Here is a 26409-nt window from a genome sequence, read left to right as displayed (position 1 = left end):
ACAGGCACAGACAACAGATCGATTCTTGACAGTTGTGTAACTTTGTGCTGGAGATCTGGCACGGATAAGGTTACACAGTGTGCGTATATGGCAGAGCACTCGCTAATCACGGACGGGTAAAGCTCTGTTTTTCCTTAATTCAGTTTCAGTATTTATTGAAAAATCCAATAGAAATCAGTCTGACGATGTCCGAGATGATGACATCCCCCCACACTGATCTGTGTCGGGGGTCTCGGCAGTGAAGTCATGGGGCGGCTTGATTCAATAACTCCGTACGTGACACGCGGAGCTTTGCATTTCTGGATTTCATTGTGTCCTCGTCTTCAGGCGGAAGTCATTGCGAGTCCTAAATTCTATTAGTTTTCTAAATGTTTTTTTTTCCTAAGCAACAACAGACATATTCTGCGACTCTGTTATAAAGTAATTAGCGAGCTAGAGACGACCATTGCAGGACGCCGTGCTTACTGTCAGGAGACGACAGCTTCTTCTTACATGGCCGTCTTGGTATATTAGCAGTACACACGATGACGGCTTTTGGGTTCCCCTTTTCTTTCATGAAATAGAAATTCACGACATTCAATATATTTTTTAAATTTGTCTCTATCTCTAGGGCTAAGCTGTGACGTCATATCACTGTCCTGATTCACTATGTCTCTAACTATAGGGCTGAGCTGTGATGTCCTCTCACTGTCCATATTTATTATGTCTATCTCTAGGGCTGAGCTGTGACGTCCTCTCACTGTCCATATTCACTGTGTCTCTATCTCTAGGGCTAACCAGTGAGATGTGACGTCCTCTCACTGTCCAGATTTACTATGTCTCTATCTCTAGGGCTAAGCTGTGCGCTGTGATGTACTTTCACTTTACAGATTCACTATGCCTCTATCTGTAGGGCTGAGCTGGAAGCTGTGACGTCCTCTCACAGTCCAGATTCACTATGCCTCTATCTCTAGGGATAAGCTGTGAGCTGTGATGTCCTCTCACTGTCCAGATTCACTGTGTTAGGATTCAGGGACCAAGGAGGATCAAATAATACGTAATCCCAAAAAGGTAACAGAGTGGCTGCAAACTTAACAGACTGCAGACCTAATCCTGACAGACAACTCACAGTAGCCGTGGGATGTGCCTACAATGACCTAGTCACGACACAGCCGGAGAACTAAATAATCTCACAGATAGAAATATAAGAAAGCTAATCTGCCTCGGAGTAGTCCCCAAAGATAGATAGATAGCCCCCCACATGTAAAGGCTGCGGTGATATAGAAAAACACAATACAACGCTAGAAAGGACAGATTTCAGCAAAGGTGAGGCCCAAACTATCTTTACAGAAAAGGATAGGAAAGAACAACTGTCTGCAGCCGTAAAAACCCTAATAAGTACCAGCACCACTGATATGGAAAAATCCTGAGGTTACTAAACCTCTCCCCCACTGTACCAGCACTCAGATGTTACTGGGATCCAAAAAACACTAATACAGATGAGGGACTGAATAATACCAAGCATGACAAAAAACACAAATCTTGCAGAATCATGGAGCTAAGTATACAGACACTCCCAGCAGGGAATGATCCCATTCCACCACGAACGCCACACAGACAAATTAGGAATCATGCATAGTATCAAAGCAGAACAACAACAAAAGGTGGTAAACAAACAGCAGAGGTACAAGACCATTTATCTGAGGGAAGTTCTGGAAGTGAGCAGAGCTGGTTGCAGAATGTCCTGGACACACAGGAGCAATTGACCACCGGCAAATAACAAGAGAAAGCTACTAAGTTAAATAGCCCAATCTGACCCTGATTGCCAGTCCTCTGCAGGTGTGTCGCTTCCATTCCATTCTAAACAGTACCCCACCTTTGAGGAGGGGTCATCGAACCCTCACCGGAACCCCCGGGTTTGTCAGGATGGGCTCGATGAAAAGCACGGATCAAGCAATCAGCATGTATGTCGGACGCGACCACCCAAGAATTATCCTCCTGACCGTAACCTTTCCACTTAATCAGATACTGGAGCTGCCGTCTAGCAATATGGGAATCCAAAATTTGTTCCACTACATATTCCAGATCCCCTTCGACCAACACAGGATCAGGAGGCGCAGCCGTGGGCACTATCGGTTCAATATATATTTTTTCAACAAAGACTTATGAAAGGCATTGTGAATTTTGAAGGTCTCTGGAAGAGCCAAACAGAAAGAAACAGGATTAATTACCCTCGAAATTTTATAAAGGTCCAATAAACCTTGGCTTAAATTTCGGGGAAGAAACTTTCATAGGAACATGTCTGGAAGACAACCAGATCAAGTCCCCGACCTTAAACCGAGGACACACAGTCCTACGTCGGTTGGCAAACCGTTGGGCATTTTCCTGGAAGTGGGACAATTTATCCACCACTTGATCCCAAATACGCTGCATTTTCTCCACTGCCGAATCAACACCCGGGCAGGCGAAAGCCTCCATCTACCCCGAAGAAAACCAAGGATGAAACCCAAAATTGCAGAAAAAAGGAGACATCAAGGTGGCCAAACTAGCTCTATTATTAAGAGCAAGCTCAGCAAAGGACAAAAAAGGAACCCAGTCGTCCTGATCAGCCGACACAAAAACAGCGCAAATAGGTTTCCAAAGTCTAATTTGTCCTTTCCATCTGTCCATTGGTCTGAGGATGAAACGCAGAAGAGAAGGACAACTCAACTCCCAGCCTAGAACAAAAAGCTCTCCAGAATCTAGACACAAACTGGACTCCGCTATCAGACACAACATTCTCAGGAATACCATGCAAACGAACCACCTGACGAAGAAACAAAGGTACCAACTCTGAAGCTGATGGCAACTTAAGCAGTGGCACCAAATGAATCATTTTGGAAAATCTATCTCAGATTACCCAAATAACCGTCAATCCATAGAGATGTGAGTCCATGGTCTCTTAGGCACCGGCAATGACAATAATAGTCCACTGGAAAGAGAACAAGAAGACTTGGATCTAGAACAGATCTCACAGGACTGCACAAAACTCCTCAAATCACAAGAAAGAGAAGGCAACCAAAAGGACCTACTCACCAAATCCCTGGTGCCAAAAATCCCAGGATGACCAGCCAACACAGAAAAATTAACTTCAGAGATCACTCTACTCCTCGATTGGTCAGGAACATAAAAATTCCCTCCTGGACATCTTTCAGGTTTGTTCTCCTGAAATTCCTCAAGAGCAAGTCTCAAATCGGGTGAAATTACAGAGAGAATCACACCCTCATGCAGGATGGTAGCAGGCTCAGTCACATCCAAAGAATCAGCCAAGAAACTCCTAGAAAGGGCATCCGCCTTAATATTTTTAGTACCAGGCCCATCTAGCCTGTCTAGGTTTCAACCTCCTGGCAGATTCAAGATAGATCAAATTCTTATGATGAGTAAGTACAATTTGATGTCTCGCCCCTTCCAGCCAATGTCACCATTCTTCAAAAGCCCACTTCATAGCCAATAATTCCCGCTTCCCCACATCATAATTTCGCTCTGGTGGTGAAAATGTCCGGAAAAAAAAAGCACAGGGTCTAATCTTAGAAGTCACAGGGTCCCTTTGAGACAAGACAGCCCCAGCTCCAATCTCCGAGGCATCGATCTCCACCTGAAAATGAATAGACACATCAGGCTGCCGCAAGACCGGAGCAGAAGTAAACCTCCTTTTCAGCTCCTGAAAAGCCAAGACTGCCTCTGAGGACCAATTCACAACATCACCTCCCTTCTTAGTCAAATCAGTCAATACTGGAAAAATTGCCTATGAATTTACGATAGGAATTAGCAAAACCCAAAAACTTCTGAAGGCTTTTCAAAGAAGTAAACTGTACCCAATCATGAATGGCCTGAACCTTGACCAGATCCATCTCGATAGAAGATGGGGACAAAATAAACCCCAAAAAAGAAACCTTTTGTACGCCAAACAGACATATCGATCCCTTGACATATAACGCATTGTCCCTGAGAACCTGAAATACTGTACGAACCTGTTCAACATGAGAATCCCAGTCATGAGAAAAAAAATCAAAATGTCATCCAAATAGACAATCAAAAACCTGTCCACAAAGTCCCGGAAAATATCATTCATGAAAGATTTAAAGACGGAAAGGGCATTAGTGAGCCCAAAGGGCATCACTAGGTACTCAAAATGCCCCTCAGGGGTATTAAATACTGTTTTCCATTCATCACCCTGTTTAATGCGAATGACATTATATGCTCGCTGAAGATCGAGTTTAGTAAACCAACTAGCACCGTTCACTCTAGAAAACGGGTCAGAAATCGGAGGCAATGGATACTGATATTTAACCGTGATTTTATTAAGGAGACGATAGTCAATACAGGGCCTCAAAGAGCCATCCTTCTTGGCCACAGAAAAAAACAGCACCCAAAGGAGAAGATGATGGTCTAATGTGACCCTTCTCCAAAGACTCCTTAATGTAAGTCCACATAGCAACATGTTCAGGAACCGATAAATTGAAAAGCCGTCTCTTTGGAAATTTACAACCAGGCACCAATTCAATAGCGCAATCACAGTCCCTATGCGGAGGCAAAGACGCAGCCTCGGTGTCATTAAACACATCCATGAAATCCGCCAAATAGTCAGGGACCTCCCGTGTCTGAGATGAAATAGACAAAACAGGAGTATCACTATGCACACAATGGCAGCCCCAACTAGTCACAGATAAAGAAGTCCAATCAAGAACTGGATTATGGGCTTGCAACCAAGGAAATCCCAGTACCAAAATATCATGCAAATTTTGCAAGACCAAAAACTTACAAACCTCCTGATGGTCAGGCGGGACCTGCATCGTCACCTGGGTGCAAAACTGGGGCTTATTTTCAGCTAAAGAAGTAGCATCAATTCCCCTCAAAGGGATAGGAGCATGCAACGGCACCATGGGAAAACCACAACGCTCAGCAAACCCAAAATCCATCAAGTTCAGGGCAGCTCCTGAATCAATAAAAGCCATAGCAGAAAATGATGATAGGGAACAGATCAAATAAACTGACAAAAAAAAAACAAAAAAAACCTTAACCTGTAAACGGCCCAAAGTAAATGAACGGGCACATCGTTTCTCGCGCTTAGGGCAGACAGAAATAGTATGAGAGGCATCTCCACAGAAGAAACATAGCTTATTATGCCATCTAAAATCCTGTCGTTCTGCCCTACAAAGGACCCTATTACACTGCATAGGCTCCAGAGACCGCTCTGAGATATCACACTGCATAGGCTCCAGAGACCGCTCTGAGAGTGACACCTCAGCACGCATTGTGTTACGACCACGTAAACGTCTATAAAACTGAATCGCCAATGACATAGAAGCATCGAGACCACAGGGGACAGGAAAGCCCACCATAACATCCTTTACAGACTCTGCTAACCCCTTCCGAAAGAGCCGCAAGAGCCGCATCATTCCATGTAGTAAGGACCGCCCACTTACGAAACTTCTGACAATATATCTCTGCAGGTTCCTGACCCTGGATTAAAGCCAATAAAGTTTTCTCGGCTTGATCAATAGCATTAGGTTCATCGTATAACAATCCTAGAGCATGAAAAAAATAATCCACATCCACCAGAGCAGGGTCTTCAGGTGCCAGGGAAAAGGCCCAATTCTGGGGGTCACCACGCAGCAGAGAGATAATCTGAACTTGTTCCGCCGAGCCGTTCGGATCCGTGCTCATACTGCGGGTGGTGGCTCGAGCCTCTCACGGACCCGGGTGTCATGTTGCTCTGCAAGGGAGTTGGCACTACACGCGGGGACTTGGGTGAGGAGTTCCACGGCCGGGGCCGCAGTGGTTTGATTTGGGATGTAAGTTCATGACGCCACCCACGGTTTGTGGTGATTGTAGACACCACCGCTGCGGTGAAGGTATGGGGGCTCCCGGGAGCAGTGTAATGGCACAGCTAGGTAGGTGTTCACCCCTCCGTGGGTAGGAGGTGTTGGTCCTGGGGCCCGGTTGGCGAGGGCCGGGGTGCAGGGTGAAGTGTTGCGGTGCGGTGTGCGGCCCGAAGGCACTGGTGTACTCACTATGACACAAGACACCGGAGTCTCTGGTAAACCAAACGGAGTGATGAACGGGGCCCGCACCCGGCTGCAGCTTCTCCCAGAATCGGTTGGTGGTTTCCGCCTTTCTCCTGCACCTCTGTGTGTAAATGTTTGACTCCTATGCCTAGACACCGGTAGTCCGCTCCCTGACTTGTATATGCCGTAGGAGCCCGTTTGCCCGCAGATGCTGACCCTTTGGGTCTCTATGCCTTGGCGGTGGCTTTACCCTGTATGGTTGGGCTGTTGTCTTCTAACGGGACTTGTGTGGGATAGGTCCTAAAGTCCAGTCCGCAATCAGTTGATTCGACACGGCCCTGTCGGTACAGGGCTTTGTACTGGGTCTGAGTACCCCTCCTGGTGCTCCGGTTTCCAATTGGTTCCCCGCTTCGGTACCGGCGGGCCGCCGCCCGACCCCGGTCCCTACGGTTCTACCGGCTGTAATCCCAGCTCCTGCAGGCGGCCACCACCGTCTGCCTCCTTGCCAATGGTGACTGGGCTCCGACCCAGCCACCCGGGTAGTCTCTTGGCAGGCCTGGATACAGGACTGCCCGTGAACTTATCTGCTCTACACCTCCTCCTGACTACTTCCCTCACGACCTTGAACTAGACTCCGTGTTTTCCCGCCTCCAGGCCGGTGAACTCCTCGGTGGGCGGAGCCAACCGCCTGGCTCCGCCTCCCCTGGTGTGGACATCAAACCTGGAGGGTGGTGACAAGGCTTTTAGTTTGACTGATGTCACCTAACCGGGAGGGGGTGTGGTGTTGTGTGTGTGACTACCTGGGACGACCTGACTAGTCCAGGGCGTCACAAACTCTCTGCCTGGAAGACCCTGAGGACTTGGGTTTCAAAACAAAAAATAACCTATAATTGTTCTTGAAGTTCATAAATTTAGACCAATCCCCAGAGAACAAATCCGGTAAAGATATTTTAGGTCCTAAAGCAGGTGTCTGGGCAAGATAATCAGATATATCCTTAACCTGAGAAGTAAGCTGATCGACTCGCTCAGCCAGTGACATCCATGACAGCAAGATCCTCCACAGCACCCAGAGATAAAGAGGAAAAACACACACAAAAAAAATAAAAAATTCTGACAATTTTCTTTCCCCTTCTTTTTAGTACCCTAGAATCTAGGTTAGGCCGGTGGTACTGTTATGATTCAGGGACCGGGGAGGATCATATAATGCGGAATCCCAAAAAGGTAACAGAGTGGCTGGAAACTTAACAGACTGCAGACCTAATCCTGACACACAACTAGAAGTAGCCGTGGGACGAGCCTACGATGACCTGGACGCCTCGACAAAGCCGGAGAACTAAATAATCTCACAGATAGAAATATAAGAAAGCTAATCTGCCTCGGAGTAGTCCCCAAAGATAGATAGATAGCCCCCCACAGGTAAAGGCTATGGTGATATAGAAAAACAAAATACAAAGCCAGAAAGGACAGATTTCAGCTAAGGTGAGGCCCAAACTATCTTTATTGAAAAAGATAGGAAAGAGCAACTGTCTGCAACCGTAAACACCCTAGAAAATACCAGCACTACTGATATGGAAAAATCCTGAGGTTACTAAACCTCTCCCCCACTGTACCAGCACTCAAATGTTACAGGGATCCAAAAACACTAATACAGATGAGGGACTAAATAATACCAAGCATGACTAACACAAATCCTGCAGAATCATGGAGCTAAGTATACAGACACTCCCAGCAGGGAATGATCCATTCCACCACAACTCCACACAGACAGATTAGAAATCATGCATAGAATCAAGGCAGAACAACAACAAAAGGTGGTAAACAAATAACAGAGGTACAAGACCACTTATCTGAGGGAAGTTCTGGAAATGAGCAGAGCTGGTTGCAGAATGTCCTTGACACACAGGAGAAATTGACCACCAGCAAGTAACAAGAGAAAGCTACTAAGTTAAATAGCCCAGTTAGACCCTGATTGCCAGTCCTCTGCAGGTGTGTCGCCTCCATTCCACACTTCAACTGCACTGCCAGCACTGACCACAAGAGGGAGCTCCAAACTGGAAAACGTATTCACAACAGTAAACATAACTTTTAACTTTAGAGTATCCGGGTGCCGCTACCATTACTCTCTATGGTAGTCGGGGGCAGTGGCGGGAGCTAGCATGACCCGGTCACCCATCATCACATGCTTCTTAACCTCCATCACGTACCCGTGATAAGGCCGTCATTTAGGTTGATGCAATCTAATCATGCATCCCTCTTAAACTGTCTGCAGTCCAAATTATGAGTCACTCGTGGTAGCATGCATTACCCTCTCTTTCGCTCACACCAGAGAGACGTACTCAGATATGAATAGAAAGTAAGACTGATTTATTTCCGGAAGTGTTACAAATATATATAACCTTATTGGCTAGGTGCCAAGAATACGTAACACGTCTCCTATTGGATAAAGTAGAACAGCTTATTCTGTGATATACAATTTACTGTAATGTGCTTGGTTCCTCATTTATATTAAGCAATGTCAGCATTATTCACTTGTCACAAGAATAGCCCAGACTGTCTGTCTGAGTCTTATGCCAAGAGATATGTGGGGTACAGTTCAAACAACATCTTAAATCTTGTTCTTTATGGATATCTCCATGTAACTCCTATATACTCATAATAATGATAATCACATCCCTAACAGTCCCCCCTTTGGAGATAGCCAAAAAGTGGCAGTGATGGCGGCTCCGGCGACGGTGGCCCCGGGCTCTCTGCACGGGCCGATGGTGAAGGTTCATCCCGTGGTCCTGGCCTCCATAGTGGACAGCTACGAGCGCAGGAACGAGGGGGCGGCGCGGGTGATCGGGACCCTGCTGGGTTCTGTGGACAAACACTGTGTGGAGGTCACCAACTGCTTCTCCGTACCCCACAACGAGTCTGAGGATGAGGTGGCGGTGGACATGGAGTTCGCTAAGAACATGTACGAGCTTCACAAGAAGGTGTCGTCCACGGAGCAGATCCTGGGCTGGTACGCCACCGGCAACGACATCACAGAACATTCCGTGCTCATCCACGAGTATTACAGCCGCGAGGCCACCAACCCCATCCACATGACCGTGGACACCGGCATGCAGGGGTCGCGCATGAACATCAAGGCCTATATCAGCTCTTCGATGGGTGTCCCCGGTAAGACGATGGGAGTGATGTTCACGCCACTGACGGTGCAGTTCATATATTATGACACGGAGCGGATTGGAGTTGACCTGATCACCAAGACCTGCTTTAACCCTAACCGCTCCATCGGTCTGACCAGCGACCTGCAGCAGGTGGGCTCGGCCGCTGTGCGCCTGCAGGACTCTCTGAGCACCGTGCTGCAGTATGCGGAGGACGTGCTGTCGGGTAAAGTCTCTGCCGACAACAACGTGGGCCGCTTCCTGATGGACCTGGTGAACCAAGTGCCGAAAATCTCCCCCGAGGACTTCGAGGCCATGCTGAACAGCAACATCAACGACCTGCTGATGGTCACGTATCTCGCCAACCTCACCCAGTCGCAGATCGCTCTCAATGAGAAGCTCCTGAACCTGTGAGACCCCTGCGCTGCCCCCTTCAGGGTGTGGACTCCCGTCACTGCTCGCAGGTGTCAGTCCCCTGCACACTGTTAATAAAGCTGTATTATTGTCAAAAAAAAAAAAAAAAAAAAAAAAAAAAAGGTTGCGGTCCCGGGAGCAGCACACTCCGGTGACCAGTCCCTTGCTGCCGCCATCCTGCCTCTGCGGATTTCAGGAACTTTATGGGCAGAGTCCTGGCGTCCCTGCTCCACTTCCGCTGTTACATCCCATTACGCCCCCTTGGTTTTTAGCAGCCAGCTCTCCAGCTTCCGGCTGTGCTCTCTGGACGAGGGGCGGAGCTTCAGCTTCACGCTCTTTTGGTCGGGAAGATGTCGTTTAGGTGCCAAAAATGGTGGAAAATGGCGGGAACCAAATTTTGTCACCGTAGCTCAGACTTTTCAAGGCGCACGTCACCCAGGTTAGTGGGCTCAGTCCGAATCCTGTTCGTGACGCCAAAGTTTTCGAGGTGTACCGCCGCTGCAGCAGTCGGACTGCTCGGGCCGGGGTTGCTGAGGCTTGAGGGTCTCCGGACCCGGGGGCTTACGGGCTCTCGAAAATAAAAAGGGGGGCTATTTACAGTGTTCATGAAGCCACCCGTGGTTTGCGGTAAGGGGAGTACCGCCGCTGCCGATGGTAGTACCCGTGGGAGATGGAGCAGGGCAGCCAGATGATGTTCCCTCCACGGGTAGGGGAGGCCCCGGGACTCTGGATGGTGGAGGTGTAGGGGAGCGTGGTGCAGGCCAGGCGGGCAGACTCAGGGGAGAGCAGCGTACTCACTCAGGCCGTGTGGATTTTGGTGCGACCGTTAAGCAGACTCTGACACAGGAGTAAACCAAGTCTCTGGGGTCCGCTGCCACTCTGGGGAGATCGTCCGGGAATCCGTCCCCGTTGGTATTGCTGATGGTTCTGGACCTGCCTCCATGCACTGTGTTTAGACGTTTCTGAGTGGCCTGAAGCTGTCGGGGTCCCGCTCCCTATAATTAAATAGAGGAGCTGTGCTCTCAATGGCTGACACTTGGGATTTCAGTGGGCCGCATAAGCTGGAAAGCCCTATCCCCCTCGTTGTGTTGGTGCCTTCGATCTCTGAGCTCTTGGGGAAAGTTCATAAAGAGACCATCCTCCACAGGTTAATTATCAGGTTGCGTGAAGCTACTCCCTGATCTAGGGTCCAGTACCCTGCCATGCTCGACTAAGTCCCTCCCACCAGTCTGCCTGACCCCTAGGCGGGTGGCCCTTTTCCAGCTAGACCACCCACTGGTGTGCCTGACAGGGTGTGGTGTGAGGTGTGGCTAGGATTTGAATGCTGATGGAAGCAATACCAATAGTTAGGATCCCAGAACCATGGAGGGTGAGTTCTGCACTATAAGAGAAAGAAGTGCAGTTCCCTGTGACACCCTGATAAGGTCAGGGGCGTCACATATCGCCCAGATGACATAAGATCTGGCTCAGAGAAAATGTCATGACCAGCCAAGGGGGTGGCAAACGCAGCCTTGCCAGGTCAAGACACCTAAATAAAGGCTCAAGAGAGGAGAAGGGTGTTTTGTTCAGTGCATCCCAATTTAATATGCACTCTGGACCAGTCGGGTCTGGAAATGAAGAAGGTTAATGCATTGGTAGGCCGAAGAGGCCAGAGGTTACCCACAGAAAGGGGAATTAAGTTTGAAAGATCTGAGTATCCCTTCATTGGGTGGCTGCCCTAAGACCAGTTGGGACATAGATGGACGTTTAGAGTTTAAGGCTGAGAGCCTTTGTTCCATGGAAGGACTGTTCCAGTAGCCGAAACTAGGCCTTATGGGTAGCCAGATAGGCTGAACTTTTATTTTTCCTTTTCATTTTTGTTGAGCTTGTGGCACCCTTTTCTGTCCGACTAAGGGTTTTTGTGCGGCTGGAGAGTCGTACACCCTCAGTTGTGGACTGAGCCAAATCTACAGGCCTACTTTTACATGTTTGGGACTTTATCGATAACATGGAATGTTTTCCATCTCTTATTCTGGGGTCTTTACCAAAAAGTACCAGATACTATACCAGGGACTGTTGCACTTTGAAGACAAAGGTGATTATCCAGACCGTTCCAAGTACAATAATATATTGTATTTCATTGCAATGCTTAAATTGTCTCTTCAGGGAGGAAGGAGACGAACTCTAACACCACCTCTTGGAAGTAGCAATCCTAAAAGTCAAACGTGACTCTCCATTGAGCCTTTTCATATGACCTAGGATTTATGCCAGATCAGAACCTCAATTTGCAGACACGGTGTTTCGGGGTGATTGCCCCTCGTGAGTGCAAAGTTTGAGATATGATCTGGCTGTTATACTTCTTTTAGTGTCTTGCAGGTTCTGCATTGCCGAGGATGGCAATCATTAAAAAGGGGGTGTGTGTAAGGTGGAGAAGTCATTAACACCCTCTCTAAAGCTTCTACATTTATTGCATTTACCTACTATTTTATCTATTTTATTTGTCCAATTCCCCCAATGGATTGCAAAAACCTAGTTATCTAGAGGTGACACAATTAACCTCCGGGCCAGAAAATGGAGGGGTAAGAATTGGGGAAGTTAGTTCCTGGTTTTAGTTCAGTTGGTGATTTGCGAATCTGAGAAAAACTACTGAGGGAGTAGGAAGTCTCGCTGTTGAGAAAAGCCACAATTGAAGAACGTGTTTATTCCAGAAGAATTAAGGATAGCAATTTCGAGATCCAAGTAATTATTTATCAACTGTTTTAAGCACCGGTGTACCGATGTGCAGAGATTGAAAGAGCACTAACAAGGTGTCTGTCATCTGCAGTGAGTTGTACCATAGCATATCAGAGCTGAGTGAGCCAGAAAAATATGCCCTACCCCGAAAATAAGCCCTAGCAGGAATTTTCGTCCTTTTCGGAGTAAGGCTTAAATAGAAGCCCTAGTCGTGGTTCAACAACAAAGTGTCCATGCAGCTAAAAAAGTTAAAGAACAGAGCAACTTCATTATAGAAAACAGATACCCCCAAAAGAGATAAGACAGATTTCGCAATCCTACTCATCAGGCGCCTAATGGAGGCTGTGGAACGTGAGGACCTGTGAAGAAAAGCATTGAGGAACTGCAGTGTGATGCACACACACACATCCGGTGATACCATTCTGCTCCGTGGACCTGAAATGCAGGGGAACACGAGGGCTTGTGGTGCAACGCACACACACACACACACACACACACACACATGGGGATACTCTACTTCTTTACTATACTATACTGCTTCGGGGATCTGGGACGCAGTGCAACGCGAGGACTTATGGTGGAATGCATAAAGGAATTACGGTGGAACACACACACACACACACACACACACACACACACTCACCTGGTGATACTATACTGCTTCAGGGATCTGGGATGCAGTGGAATGTGAGGACCTGTGGTGCAACGCATAAAGGACCTATGGTGGAATGGACACACACCTGGTGATACTTTACTGCATCAGGGATCTGTGATGCAGTGGAGCGCAAGGACCTATGGTAGAACGCATCAATGCATTCCACCACAGGTTCTCCATGCGTTCCACAGCAGGTCCTCTTTTTCCACATCGCTACGGTTAGAAGCAGTACTATACCACTGGATGTTTCTGTGTGTGTGTATGATATTCCTGCTATCTGATATATATGTGTGTGTGTGTGTGTGTGACGCCCTGGACCCCAGGGGTCACAGAACAACATCACATACACACACACCCTCCCCCGGTCAGGAACACCAGTCAAACAAAACCCTTGTTGCCTCCCTCCAGGGTGTGATGTCCACACCAGGTGGGGCGGAGCCAGGCGGTTGGCCACACCCACCGAGGAGTTCACAGGCCTGGAGGCGGGAAAAGCAGTCAGTTGAGTTGAGTAGAGTCAAGTGGAGGAGTTGGAGTGGAGAGGTGGTAGTGAGAGGAGAAAGTCTGTGTGTGTCTGGGTCGGAGCCCAGGCACAATCAGCAAGGTCGGCAGACGGTGGTGGTCGTCTGCAGGAGTTGGTGGAGGTTTGCGGAACCGTAGGACCGGGGTCAGGCGGTGGCCCGCCGGTACCGAACCGGGGAGCAGATTGAAGCCAAGCACCAAGGCAGGGTACTCAGACCCCGACTAGGCTCGGAAGCCGCCGCAAAGGTCGAATTCTCTGATTGCGGTCTGGACCTCAGGGGTTCATTCCCAACCAAGTCCCGTCAGAAGGCAACAGCCCAACCCATCCGGATAAGAGCCACCGCCAATGGCCAGAGATCCAAGGGCCAGCGCCTGCAGGCAAAACGGGCTCTACCAACACGTACAAGCCGGGGAGCGGACTACCCATGGGAATCCATAGGAGTCAAACACTTACACATAGGTGCAGGGAAAGACAGCCACCATCAACCCGTCCGGGGAGAGTGAAGTCACCGCAGGCGACTGCGGGCCCCGTCCATCCAGCCGTTTGGTTTACCAGAGACTCTGTTCTTGTCTACCTGAGTGAGTACACCAGTGCCATCCGGCGCCGCTCTGCACCGCAACGTCGCACCCGCGTCCACGCTGCCTCCCCGCATCGGCACCTGCACCTATCCCTCCTTCCTACTCCCCAACCGGGGCCCCGGGACCAACAGCCTCTACCCACGGATGGGTCAACACCTTAGCTGCTCTCCGCCATCGCTCCCGGGATCCCCCGTCACCAGCAGTAGTGGTGCCCACCATCACCACAACCCGTGGGTGGCGTCACAACCGACATCCCACCACCAAACCTTCCCCCTTTTCACTCGTGGGCGAGGAGGTGCTGCTCGAGCCCCCGGGTCCGGCCCCGTGCTCGAGCCACCGAGGAGCAGAAGCACCGAACCCGAGCGCCAGCGAACCCCCAGGCGAGCGACGTTCCCAAACCCCTCCGCCCGCGACAACTGTATGTGTATATGTGTGTGTGTGTGAGAGAGAGAGAGTGCAGGCCAAATGCAGGGGTGCACCCGCTGTGGAGCACCCAAGGATCACGGGATAACCTGGGAGCAACACAGATGTCTGGGGACGGGTAAGTATGTTTCTTCTCTGGGTTGTCTGCCTTTTTTAGGGGGCAAACTTACCCCCAAACCTTGTTTCCATAGAAACAAGCCCTACCCCAAAAAAAAGCCCTAGCACATTTTTCGAGGGAAAAAATAATATAAGACAGTGTCTTATTTTCGGGGAAACATGATAGTAGGAATGAGCTACAAGAGCATCGTCTTAGCCTTTTCTGGAAGATGTCAATGTCTATTCTTACCAGGAGGGGACATGAGGGTGCACGTGTAGCGATGGATCCAAGGAGTGGAGCCAGAACTTAGGCTCCAGACCCTGGGTGCAATTGCCAGCCCCGCACCTATTGTAGCTATGCCCCTGGCACTGTTTTTCTCCGTATAGTGCATGTCAATTTTTCTTTTTTTCCCCCCAGTACTCACAGTGCAGTTTTCTTCTTCACCATCAGAGGGAGCTATATTCCTATTTTTCAGCCCGGTAATTTCTTTTTGCCGTTCACATATAAAATGTTCTTATGACTTTAGGTTGAGCCAAAAAAGTCAGTGATTTAATATATTTAAACAATAAAGCGTCAACATATTCTATGAAGTCATTACTTTCATCAGTAATTAATTGAAGATTTACAGCTCATAATTACTAATGTTTAATTAGTGTTACCAAACTCACAGGCGAGCTAATTAGATTTTATGCTCCATTTGTAATTCATTTAAAAGTTTTCCATTATATAATAATTTTTCCCCATAGTCACATGGTTTACAGGTATCAGGCAGCTTTATCGAGTTTTTTGGGGGAATCGTGGTTTTGTTTCCATGATTTCCAGTAATTCTGTACAGTTCTATAAATAATGGAGTTAAGCAGGGGTGGGGCTAGGTATAGCCCCGCCTCTTCCTTCAGCAGAACTCAAGAGCTACCGGTATTTAGTGTGATCTGCTGACAGGCGCTGTTGCAATTTTTACTGTAGGTGAATGTGGATCTATGGCACAGTATCCACAGCACGTAATACAGTGCCTTTCTTGCAATAGTACCATTCATGATAACCTGGTTAAATCAGCATTAATCGTTCCTCTGTAATAATATCTATTATAGTAGCTTTGTATATACACCAGTCATTGCAATCAGTATATGGCACCATTTACAGTGCCCCTGTAATAGCACTATGTATAGTAACCTAGTGATTGCACAATTCTCAGCATTTGTTGCACTTCTAGGTGATGACATCATTCTTATTATCCCTATGAGTGATGAACAATACCTCTAAAAAAAACCCAAAACAACTGCAGCATCTGTATCTGACTACCTCTGAAACAACACGAACCACCTTGATCATAATAACAGTGCCCAATTATTTGTGCAGTTTATAGTGTCATTTTAATAGTACTATTCAGGATGCACCGGTAATGGCATAATTCATCATGACCCTACTACTTAGAGGAACAAGGAAAAACAGCTGAAATCAACCTGTCATGTTGATTGAATTATAAGAGGCTATGGGTTATCTTCTCCTTCTGTTAACCATGATACATCCAAGGAAACACATGCAGTAATTGGTTTGAATGAAAAGGGCTTTACAGGCAAGAACATTGCTGTGTGTAAAATTGCCCCTAAATCAACCATTTATTGGATGATCAAGAACTTCAGAGAGAGAGGTTTAATCACTATGAAGAGGGCTTCAGAGTGTCCAACAAAGTCAAGCAAATGTCAGCTGCTAAAGAGGATTCAGCTATGAGATCAGTTTAACACTAGCGCAGAGCTTGCTCAAGAATGGCAGCAGACAGATGCTTTTCATCCATAGGTGGGGTTCAGTCACAATTTTGCCTAAGAACACCATCATGAATAATGAATGGATTCTAAACATCCTCCAAGAGCAACATCTCCCAATGATCCAGAGCAATGTGATGATGATCAGTAGAGATGTAGATCACAAGGCAAAAGTGATAACTAAATGGCTCAGGGAACAAAACATTGAGATTTTAGTTCGATGGCAGGGAAATTCCCCAGATATCAATCCCATCAAAAAGACAAAAATTGTGATAAACTCCAAGTACTGATGAGATAAGAATGGGCCATCAGTCAGGACATGGCCCAGGAGCCGATATCCAGATAACAAAGCGAAGGACAGAAGTCTGGAGAAAGAAGGCTCAGCAGGGTAAATATTGAGGCTAGCCAAAAACTCCATAAACGTGATGTGTTTATAAAATAAAGTTTAAAACACTTATGAAATGCCTAAAATTGTAAATTATTTACTATAGAATCATCTAAGAGATCTAAAATCATTGAAGTAGCAAACTGAATAATTATTATTATTTATTATTATTATTGCGCCATCAATTCCATGGCGCTTTACATGTGAAAGGGGTATACATAATAGGGACAAGTACAATAATCATAAACAGTACAAGACACAGACTGGTACAGGAGGAGAGAGGTCCCTGCCCGCGAGGGCTCACAGTCTATAAGGGATAGGTGAGGATACAGTAGGTGAGGGTAGAGCTGATTGTGCGGCGCTGTATCAGACTGAGGGTTACGGCAGGTTGTAGGCTTGTCGGAAGAGGTGGGTCTTCAGGTTCCTTTTGAAGCTTGTCAAGGTAGCCTAGAATCTGATGTGTTGAGGCTGAGCTTTCCAGAGTATGGTGGAGGCACGGGAGAAATCTTGGATGTGATGGTGGGAAGAGGAGATGAGAGGGGAGTAGAGAAGGAGATCTTGTGAGGATTGAAGGTTACGTGCAGGTAAGTACCAGGAAACTAGGTCAGAGATGTAGGGAGGAGACAGGCAGTGGATGGCTTTGTAGGTCATGGTTAGTGTTTTGAACTAGAATCATTGGGCAAAGGGAAGCCAGTGAAGGGAATGGCAGAGAGGAGAGGTCGGGGAGTATCGGGGGGACAGGTGGATAAGCCAGGCAGCATAGTTTAGAATAGATTGTAGGGGTGCGAGACTAGAAGAAGGGAGGCCACAGAGCAGGAGGTTGCAATAATCCAGGCAGGAGATAATAAGGGCATGTACTAGGGTTTTTGCAGCTTTTTGGGAAAGGAATGTACGGATCCGGCAAATATTTTTGAGTTGGAGGTGGCAGGAGGTGAAGACGCCATGGATGTGTGGCTTGAAAGAGAGATCAGAGTCTAGGATTACTCCCAGGCAGCGAGAACGTGGCACTGGGGAAAGTGAGCAGCCATTGACATTGATGGATATGTCAGGTGGGGGGGTTGAGTGAGGAGGAGGAAAGACAATGAATTCTGTTTTGTCCATGTTCAATTTTAGGAATCGAGCAGAGAAAAAGGATGAGATAGCAGACAGACATTGTGGGGTTCTGGTTAGTAGGGTGGAGTTGTCAGGTCCAGAGAGGTAGATCTGCGTATCATCGGCATAGAGATGATACTGAAAGCCGTGGGACTCTATGAGCTGTCCCAGGCCAAAGGTGTAAATGGAGAACAGCAGGGGTCCAAGAACTGAACCTTGGGGGACCCCGACAGATAGGGGGCGAGATGAGGAAGTGGTGTGAGAGTGGGAGACGTTGAAAGTTCGGTTGGTTAAGTATGAGGAGATCCAAGATAGCGCCAAGTCTGTGATGCCCAGAGACGAGAGAATTTGTAGTAGAAGGGAGTGGTGTACTGTGTCAAAGGCAGAGGACAGGTCCAGGAGGAGCAGGACAGAGTAGTGTCGCTTGACTTTTGCGGTTAGTAGATCATTAGTGACTTTGGTCACGGCAGTTTCAGTGGAATGATGTGGTCGGAAGCCAGATTGTAACCGGTCAAAGAGAGAGCAGGAGGAGCAGTATGAGGACAGTTCAAGATGGACATGTTGTTCCAGTAGTTTTGAGGCATAGGGGAGAAGTGATATGGGGCGATAGTTTGACACAGAGGAAGGGTCAAGGGAGGGCTTTTTGAGGGTGGGTGTAATGGAGGCATTTTTAAAGCATGAAGGGAATACACCAGTTGCTAGTGGTAGGTTGAAGAGATGGGTTAGGGTCGGGAGGAAGACTGTGGTGAGATTGGGGAAGAGGTGGGATGGGAGTGGATCAAGCAGGCAGGTTGTGAGATGTGATCTTGAAAGTAGAGTGGAAAGATGATTTTCTGTCATGGTGGTGAAGATGGATTTGTAGGAAGAAGGCTGAGTAGTTGTGAGGAGTGGCTGTGGTGATTGTGGTGATTGTGGGCCAAAGCTTGCACGGATGTTGTCAATCGTCTGCTTGAAGAAAAGTCTTCAGCTGAGATGAGAGGAGACAGAGGTGGTGCCGGGGGACGGAGCAATAAAAAACAAAACTTGTGTTAGTCTCAAAACTTTTGGTGACGATTGTACACGCATTTATGGAAATAGAAAGAAAGACAGAAAGAATTCGAAAGAAAGAATTAGAAAGAAAGAGAAATAAATAGAAAGAAAGAAAGAAAAAAATTTAGAAAGAAAGAAAAAATTGGAAAGAAAGAAAAAGAAAGAAAGAGAGAGAAAGAAAGACAAAGAAATAAATAAAATAGAAATAAAGAATAAAATAGGGGAAAAAAAAAAGAAAGAAGGATGCATGGATAAGACAGAAGGTTGTAGGAAAGAAATAAAAAAATACCCTTGTAATTTGTCCATATCTTTTAAAGTAAGGAAGTAAGAAGGAAAGAAAAAGGAAGGAAAGAAGAGCGAAAGAAAAAAGGAAGGATGGAAGGAAAAATGGATGAGTGAAGATTGTAGGAAAGAAAGGAAAAAAGAAGGAAGGAAGAAAAAAAGTAGGAAGGAAGGATAAGAGAAAGGAAGTGTAGGAAAGAAAAAAGAATGATAGAAATGCCTCCATTATTTTTCCATAGCTTTTAAGGAATAACAGAAAGGAAGGAAAGAAGGAAGGAAAGAAGGAAGGAAGGAAGATAGGAGGAATGAGAGAAAAAAGGACAGATGTAAAGACGGAAGGAAGAAGGAAAAAAAAGGAATTGTGAGTGGATAAGAGGAAGCATTGTAGGAAAGCGAGAGAAAGAAAATAGAAAGAAAGAAAAAAGAAAAGAAATGTCCTTGAATTTGTTCATATCTTATTTTTGTTGTTTTTGTTTCGTTGCAGTTTGGAGATACATTTTTCAAGTGAAAATGTTTTAGACTTTGTTCACTCTTGTGTTCATGTCACTTATTCCAAAAATTATGGAAGAAAACTAAACATAAAGACAGCCTTGGAAGCATCAGAGCTTTGTTAAACGTGGTAGCTTGTTGCTTAAATCGGGTTAATTGGTAAAGTAAAGGTTAACAAGCGTCATTGTTGACTCTGCCGCGTGCCGGAGCGTGCTACTGTGAGGCTTCCTCATTCTGGTTTATTTTTCCTGGATATTTTAAGTGTGTTCTGATCATTGGTTCCTCTTACTTGTGCGCTATGGAGGTGACACTGTGTAGACAGGTACTTCTATAATTTTTATAACTGCATTATTAGGGTATTTTAACTCTTTCCTTCAAAGACCACTCAGCTTACAGTAGAGGGAACACTTGTTCTGAGAGCTTAAAACTAGTAGTGATCGAATACACTCTGCACTATTCATTACTTACAAGAATACTACGGTATTCGCGATATCCGTTGCTCGTCCAACTTTTTGGTATTTGCTTCTTGAGTTTTCAGTCCCCTCCCTACTTTTGGCACCTGATTTTCAGCCTCTAAACATGCGGGGATTGCCTATTAATCAAAGTAATGGCATAGCCATCTTTACTATTGACATTACTGTAATTGGGAGGTGCAGTGAGTTAAAAAAAAAAAGTCTTACGGTCATTAAAGCAGGAGAATTACACTTGTCAAGTTTCCCTGTCACACTACTTATTGGTCCACTCATTTACACATATGAATATATACTTCTTCCCTGCCCACCCTCTGTGCCATCATCTGTGATTGGTTGCAGTCCTGCTTCCCCCACCCACCCTCTGTGTCAGCATCTGTGATTGGATTCCATTTTCACTGAGAGCAGCGAGTTCAATTTTCACTGAGAGCAGTGGGGTGCCCCGAGTGTAAACTCTGGTGACCTGACTGCCGGAATTTGGCGAATTGCTGTGCCATCATGTCCTGAAATCCGACAATCCGGCAGTCACTGTGGGCCACACTGGTAGCTCCCTGCTGACCTCAGTGAAGTTTGAACCCACTGCTCTCAGTGAAAATGGAACCTGCTGCCCGATTGCCAGTCAGCCATGTCTCACAATCCTACAGTCTGGCAATCTGGCAGTGGGTTCCACTTTCACTGAGAGTAGCGGTTTCAACTTTCACTGCCAAATTGTCAGATTACGAGACATGGCACCACAGCAGTCTGACAATCCGGCAGTCAAGTCACCGGAGGTCACACTGGGGTTTCCCCGCTGCCCTCAGTGAAAGTAAAATCCCCTGCCAGATTGCTTTGCAGCCATGTCCCGCTATCCGACAGCGGATTCCATCTTCACTGAGGGTAGCGGGTTCAGTTTTCACTGAGGGCCCCTGAGGCTGCTTTTTGCAGCCCGCATACCCCATGACGATCGCAGCTCTATGCCAGGAGCCGGCGCCGGCAGGCAGGGTTTTATAGTATAGCTGAATCATTTGCGGTGCCGGGCAGAGGAGCTGTCTGCACTACACCAATGGATGACGCAGCCAATCAGATGCAAGGAGGTGATGTCGCTGTATGATGACACCTCGTTGCATCTAATTGTCCGTCGGCAGCCATTAGTTTAGTGCCGTACTATAAAACCGTGCTTGCCGGCGCTGGCTTCCAGCATAGAGCTGCGATCGTCATGGGGTCTGTAGGCAGCAAATAGCAGGTATGTGCCTACGATCAGGACCTGCTGTGTCCTGGACGCGGCAGGTCCTGACTGTGGGGCCGTGAGTCTCACCGCAGGAGAATACAGGAGACAGCAGCTGCTCATGTTCACGATCTGGGTTCGGGCCACTGTAGTCTCCTCACTGTATTCTCAGTATGGAGGACACTTGCGACTCTGAAAGCCACACCGCAGGTCCGTGTTTGCTGTGGGTCGCACACGCACAGTGGATGGGATTTCTAGAAATCCCATCCACTCTGGTAGTACTGTACAACCCAGCGCTCTGGACGCAGCTGAAACACACTACCTCCAAAACGCTGCAAACATTCATCAGCACGCAGCCCTAAGGGAATGGGAGGAAAGGCGAGACATTTTTTTGGTGTTTGTGAAGAGCGGCATAATAGGGGACAAGGATGAGAGCACAAGGATGGGCAGAATACTACAAGGATGGGCAGAATAGTACAAGGATGGGCAGAATACTACAAGGATGGGCAGAATACTACAAGGATGGGCAGAATACTACTGGGCACAATACTACTGGGCACAATACTACAAGGATGCACAATACTACCGGGCAGAATACTACAAGGATGCACAATACTACCGGGCAGAATACTACAAGGATGGGCAGAATACTACCGGGCAGAATACTACAAGGATGGGCACAATACTACTGGGCACAATACTACAAGGATGCACAATACTACTGGGCACAATACTACAAGGATGCACAATACTACCGGGCAGAATACTACAAGGATGGGCACAGTACTACAAGGATGGGCACAATATTACAAGGATGGGCATGAGGATGGACACAATACTACAAGGATGGGAACAGCAGTACAAGGATGTGCAGAATACTACAGGGCACAAGTAGGGAGAATACTACAAGGATGGGCACAATACTAAAGGGCACAAGGATGGGCACATTACTCAGGGAACAAGGAAGAGGAACATTACTTTAGAGCACAAGGATGAGAGACATTACTACAGGGGACAAGATGGGGACATTGCTAGAGTATGGGGGACATAACTACAGGACACAAGGATGTGCATGTTAGACAGGACACAAGGGGGACATTACTACAAGATGTTGGCTGAGATTACTATATGATGCTGCTAATTGTAAAACAATATTAGAAGAAGGGGATAAAATGTAAAAATAATTATTGAAAATAAAGCATGACATTTTTGGCATTAAAAATTATTTTTTATATACAGTACAGTATACAAAAGTTTGGACACACCTTCTCATCTCTAGAACAAATGTTAAGAGGAGACTTTGTGCAGCAGCCTTCATGGTAAAATAGCTGCTAGGAAACCACTGCTAAGGACAGGCAACAAGCAGAAGAGACTTGTTTGGGCTAAAGAACACAAGGAATGGACATTAGACCAGTGGAAATCTGTGCTTTGGTCTGATGAGTCAAAATTTGAGATCTTTGGATCCAACCACCGTGTCTTTGTAGAAAAGGTGAACGGATGGACTCTACATGGCTGGTTCCCACCGTGAAGCATGGAGGAGGAGGTGTGATGGTGTGGGGGTGCTTTGCTGGTGACACTGTTGAGGATTTATTCAAAATTGAAGGCATACTGAACCAGCATGGCTACCACAGCATCTTGCAGCGGAATGCTATTCCATCTGGTTTGCATTTAGTTGGACCATTATTTATTTTTCAACAGGACATTGACCCCAAACACACCTCTAGGCTATGTAAGGGCTATTTGACTAAGAAGGAGAGTGATGGGTGCTACGCCAGATGACCTGGTCTCCATAGTCACCAGACCTGAACCCAATCGAGATGGTTTGGGGTGAGCTGGACCGCAGAGTGAAGGCAAAGGGGCCAACAAGTGCTAAGCATCTCTGGGAACTCCTTCAAGACCGATGGAAAACCATTTCCGGTGACTACCTCTTGAAGCTCATCAAGAGAATGCCAAGAGTGTGCAAAGCAGTAATGAAAGCAAAAGGTGGCTACTTTGAAGAACCTAGAATATAAGGCATATTTTCAGTTGTTTCACACTTTTTTAAATATTTCATTCCACATGTGATAATTCATAGTTTTGATGCCTTCAATGTGAATCTACAATTTTTAGACTCATGAAAATAAAGAAAACTCTTTGAATGAGGAGGTGTGTCCAAACTTTTGGCTGTACTGTATGTTTGTATATATATATATATATATATATATATACACTGTGTGCAGAATTATTAGGCAAATGAGTATTGTGATCCCATGATATTTTTATGCATGTCGTCCTACTCCAAGCTGTATAGGCTGAGAGCCAACTACCAATTAAGTAACTCAGGTGATGTGCATCTCTGTAATGAGGAGGGGTGCGGTGTAATGACATCAACACCCTATATAAGGGGTGCTTAATTATTAGGCAACTTCCTTTCCTTTGGCAAAATGGGTCAGAAGAGAGTTTTGACGGGCTCTGAAAAGTCCATATTGTGAGATGTCTTGCAGAGGGATGCAACAGTCTTGAAATTGCCAAACTTTTGAAGCGTGATCACTGAATAATCAAGCATTTCATGGCAAATAGCCAACAGGGTCGCAAGAAGCGTGTTGGGCACAAAAGGCACAAAATAACTGTCCAAGAATTGAGGAAAATCAAGCGTGAACCTGCCAAGATGCCATTTGCCATCAGTTTGGACATATTTCAGAGCTGCAACGTTACTGGAGTATCAAAAAGAACAAGGTGTGCCATACTCAGGGACAGGCCAAGGTAAGGAAGGCTGAAAACCACCACCTCTGACCAAGAAACGTGAGATAAAACGTCAAGACTGGGCCAAGAAATATCTTAAGAATAATTTTTTAAAGGTTTTATGGACTGATGAAATGAGAGTGACTCTTGATGGGCAGATGGATGGGCCAGAGGCTGGATCAGTAAAGGGCAGAGAGCTCCGCTCCGACTCAGACGCCAGCAAGGTGGAGGTGAGGTACTGGTATGGGCTGGTATCATCAAAGATGAACTTGTAGGACCTTTTCGGGTTGAGGATGGAGTGAAGCTCAACTCCCAGACCTACTGCCAGTTTCTGGAAGACAACTTCTTCAAGCAGTGGTACAGGAAGAAGTCGGTATTGTTCAAGAAAAACATGATTTTCATGCAGGACAATGCTCCATCACATGCATCCAACTACTCCACAGCGTGGCTGGCCAGTAAAGGTCTAAAAGATGAAAAAATAATGACATGGCCCCCTTGTTCACCTGATCTGAACCCCATAGAGAACCTGTGGTCCCTCATAAAATGTAAGATCTACAGGGAGGGAAAACAGTCCACCTCTGGGAGCAGTGTCTGGAGGCTGTGGTGGCTGCTGCACGCAATGTGGATCGTAAACAGATCAAGCAATGACAGAATCTATGGATGGTCGGCTGCTGAGTGTCATTAGAAAGAAAGGGGGCTATATTGGTCACTCATTTTTTGGGTTTTGTTTTTGCATGTCAGAAATGTTTATTTCTAAATTTTGTGCCGTTATATTGGTTTACCTGGTGAAAATAAACAAGTGAGATGGGAATATATTTGGTTTTTATTAAGTTGCCTAATAATTCTGCACAGTAATAGTTACCTGCACAAACAGAATCCTCCTAAGATACCAAATCTAAAAAAAACACCACTCCAACTGCCAAAAATATTAAGCGCTGATATTTATGAGTCTTTTGGGCTGATTGAGAACATAGTTGTTGATCAATAATAAAAAAATCCTCTAAAATACAACTTGCCTAATAATTCTGAATATATATGTATATATATATATATATATATATATATATATATATAAACTTAACTAAACAAAAAGGTGCAGGTTTGTTATAATCAAGCAAAAAATGTTCAAAATAGTGATCCAAAGGTGTATAGAAAAAAAACATGGAATCATTAAAAATGTCACTTTGTCCTGCAAAGAATGCAGCCCCTGTTAATTTTTTTTTTCTATGTGCGGCCCATTCCCCCAGCTGAGTTTGAGACCCCTGCTCTAGGGGATCCCCGCTGCCCTCAGTGAATCTTGAACTTGCTGCTCTCAGTAAAAGTGGAGCCCTCTGCCGGATGACCCTGTGTCCATGTCCTGTAATCCGACAGTCCGGCAATCCGGCAGCGTGTTCCGGTTTCACTGAGGGTAGCAGGTTCAACTTACACTGAGAGCAGCAAGAATCTCCCGGTGTGAACTCTGGTGACCTGACTGCGGATTGTCGGATATCGGGACACGGCGGCACAGTAATCCGGCAATCCAGCCTTCAGATCATCAGAGTTCACACTGGGGGCTTCCTGCTGCCCTCTCTCAGTGAAACTGGAACCCGCTGCCGGATTGCCAGACAAACGAATTGCAAGACATGGCCACAAGGCAGTCTGGTCGCAGGTTCCACTTTCACTGAGAGCAGCGGGGGCCCTGAGTGTGAACTTCAGTGACTGGACTACCGGACTACTCTCTGTTTCCTTTGAAGCCGGGACCCGGGTTGTTCGCTTGTCTTAGCTGTTTGATACACTTTTGCTGGTTTAGCTTTTGTATTAACTTGCCCGATAGATGGTTGTTTTTGGGTGGCATTTTAAAAACCAGTCCTTAGTATTATGACCCTCAGTAATCACCTCACACTGATCAGAGATCTAATAGGTGAATCTATAGAGGTAAAGTAGAAAATATCCTGAAAGATCTCAGATCTCAGTTATAGAAGCTGCCTCACAGTCAGACTCTCCTAGCTGTCCAAATCAACCAATCAGAGCTCAGCTTTCACTTTACCTCAGCAGCTTCAATGCTGAAAGCTGCACTCTGGTTGCTATAGACAACCAGACTGATCTTACTGTGAGGCAATTCACATAAATAAGACCCCAGTTACTTGTGCACTGTTTGTTGACAGCCATTGCTATAGTTACAGACTTTAGAGCGAGTTATCAGGTTGCCCCACAGCTATATGATTGCTGAACCCTTTGGGTGCCGTCACTTTCATTCTTTAAGACCCTTTGGGCAACACTATGGGTTTGCATTCTACACACAGACACCCATTTTCTCCTTAATTCTTATAGAGCCTAAATTCTCGGGGAGCCACATCTCGTGAAGGGGGCAGATTTTGAGTTTTAATGTTCACATTAATTTTAAGGGGGTATTGTATTGGCTCA

The 26409-nt window shown here is 46.4% G+C and overlaps 2 protein-coding genes across 3 annotated transcripts in view; both read left to right on the top strand.

The window, feature by feature from the left end:
• Positions 1 to 26409, top strand: part of DGKB (diacylglycerol kinase beta) — a 705227-nt gene that overhangs the window by 242908 nt on the left and 435910 nt on the right. The gene's annotated exons all lie outside the window — the stretch shown is intronic.
• Positions 8740 to 9689, top strand: EIF3F (eukaryotic translation initiation factor 3 subunit F). Its single transcript, XM_075315724.1, has one exon. It carries the CDS (start codon positions 8741 to 8743, stop codon positions 9587 to 9589), a length of 849 nt encoding a protein of 282 aa, XP_075171839.1. The 5' UTR covers position 8740; the 3' UTR covers positions 9590 to 9689.

This window comes from Anomaloglossus baeobatrachus, chromosome 6 (assembly GCF_048569485.1).
Source record: "Anomaloglossus baeobatrachus isolate aAnoBae1 chromosome 6, aAnoBae1.hap1, whole genome shotgun sequence".
NCBI classification, from domain to species: Eukaryota; Metazoa; Chordata; class Amphibia; order Anura; family Aromobatidae; genus Anomaloglossus; species Anomaloglossus baeobatrachus.
The sequence above is the reverse complement of the archived record's forward strand: the minus strand, read 5'-3'. Positions and strand labels throughout refer to the sequence as shown.

Coding starts and splice junctions, on each gene's coding strand:
- EIF3F (XM_075315724.1), top strand. CDS start 8,741: ATGGCGGCTCCGGCGACGGTGGCCCCGGGCTCTCTGCACGGGCCGATG.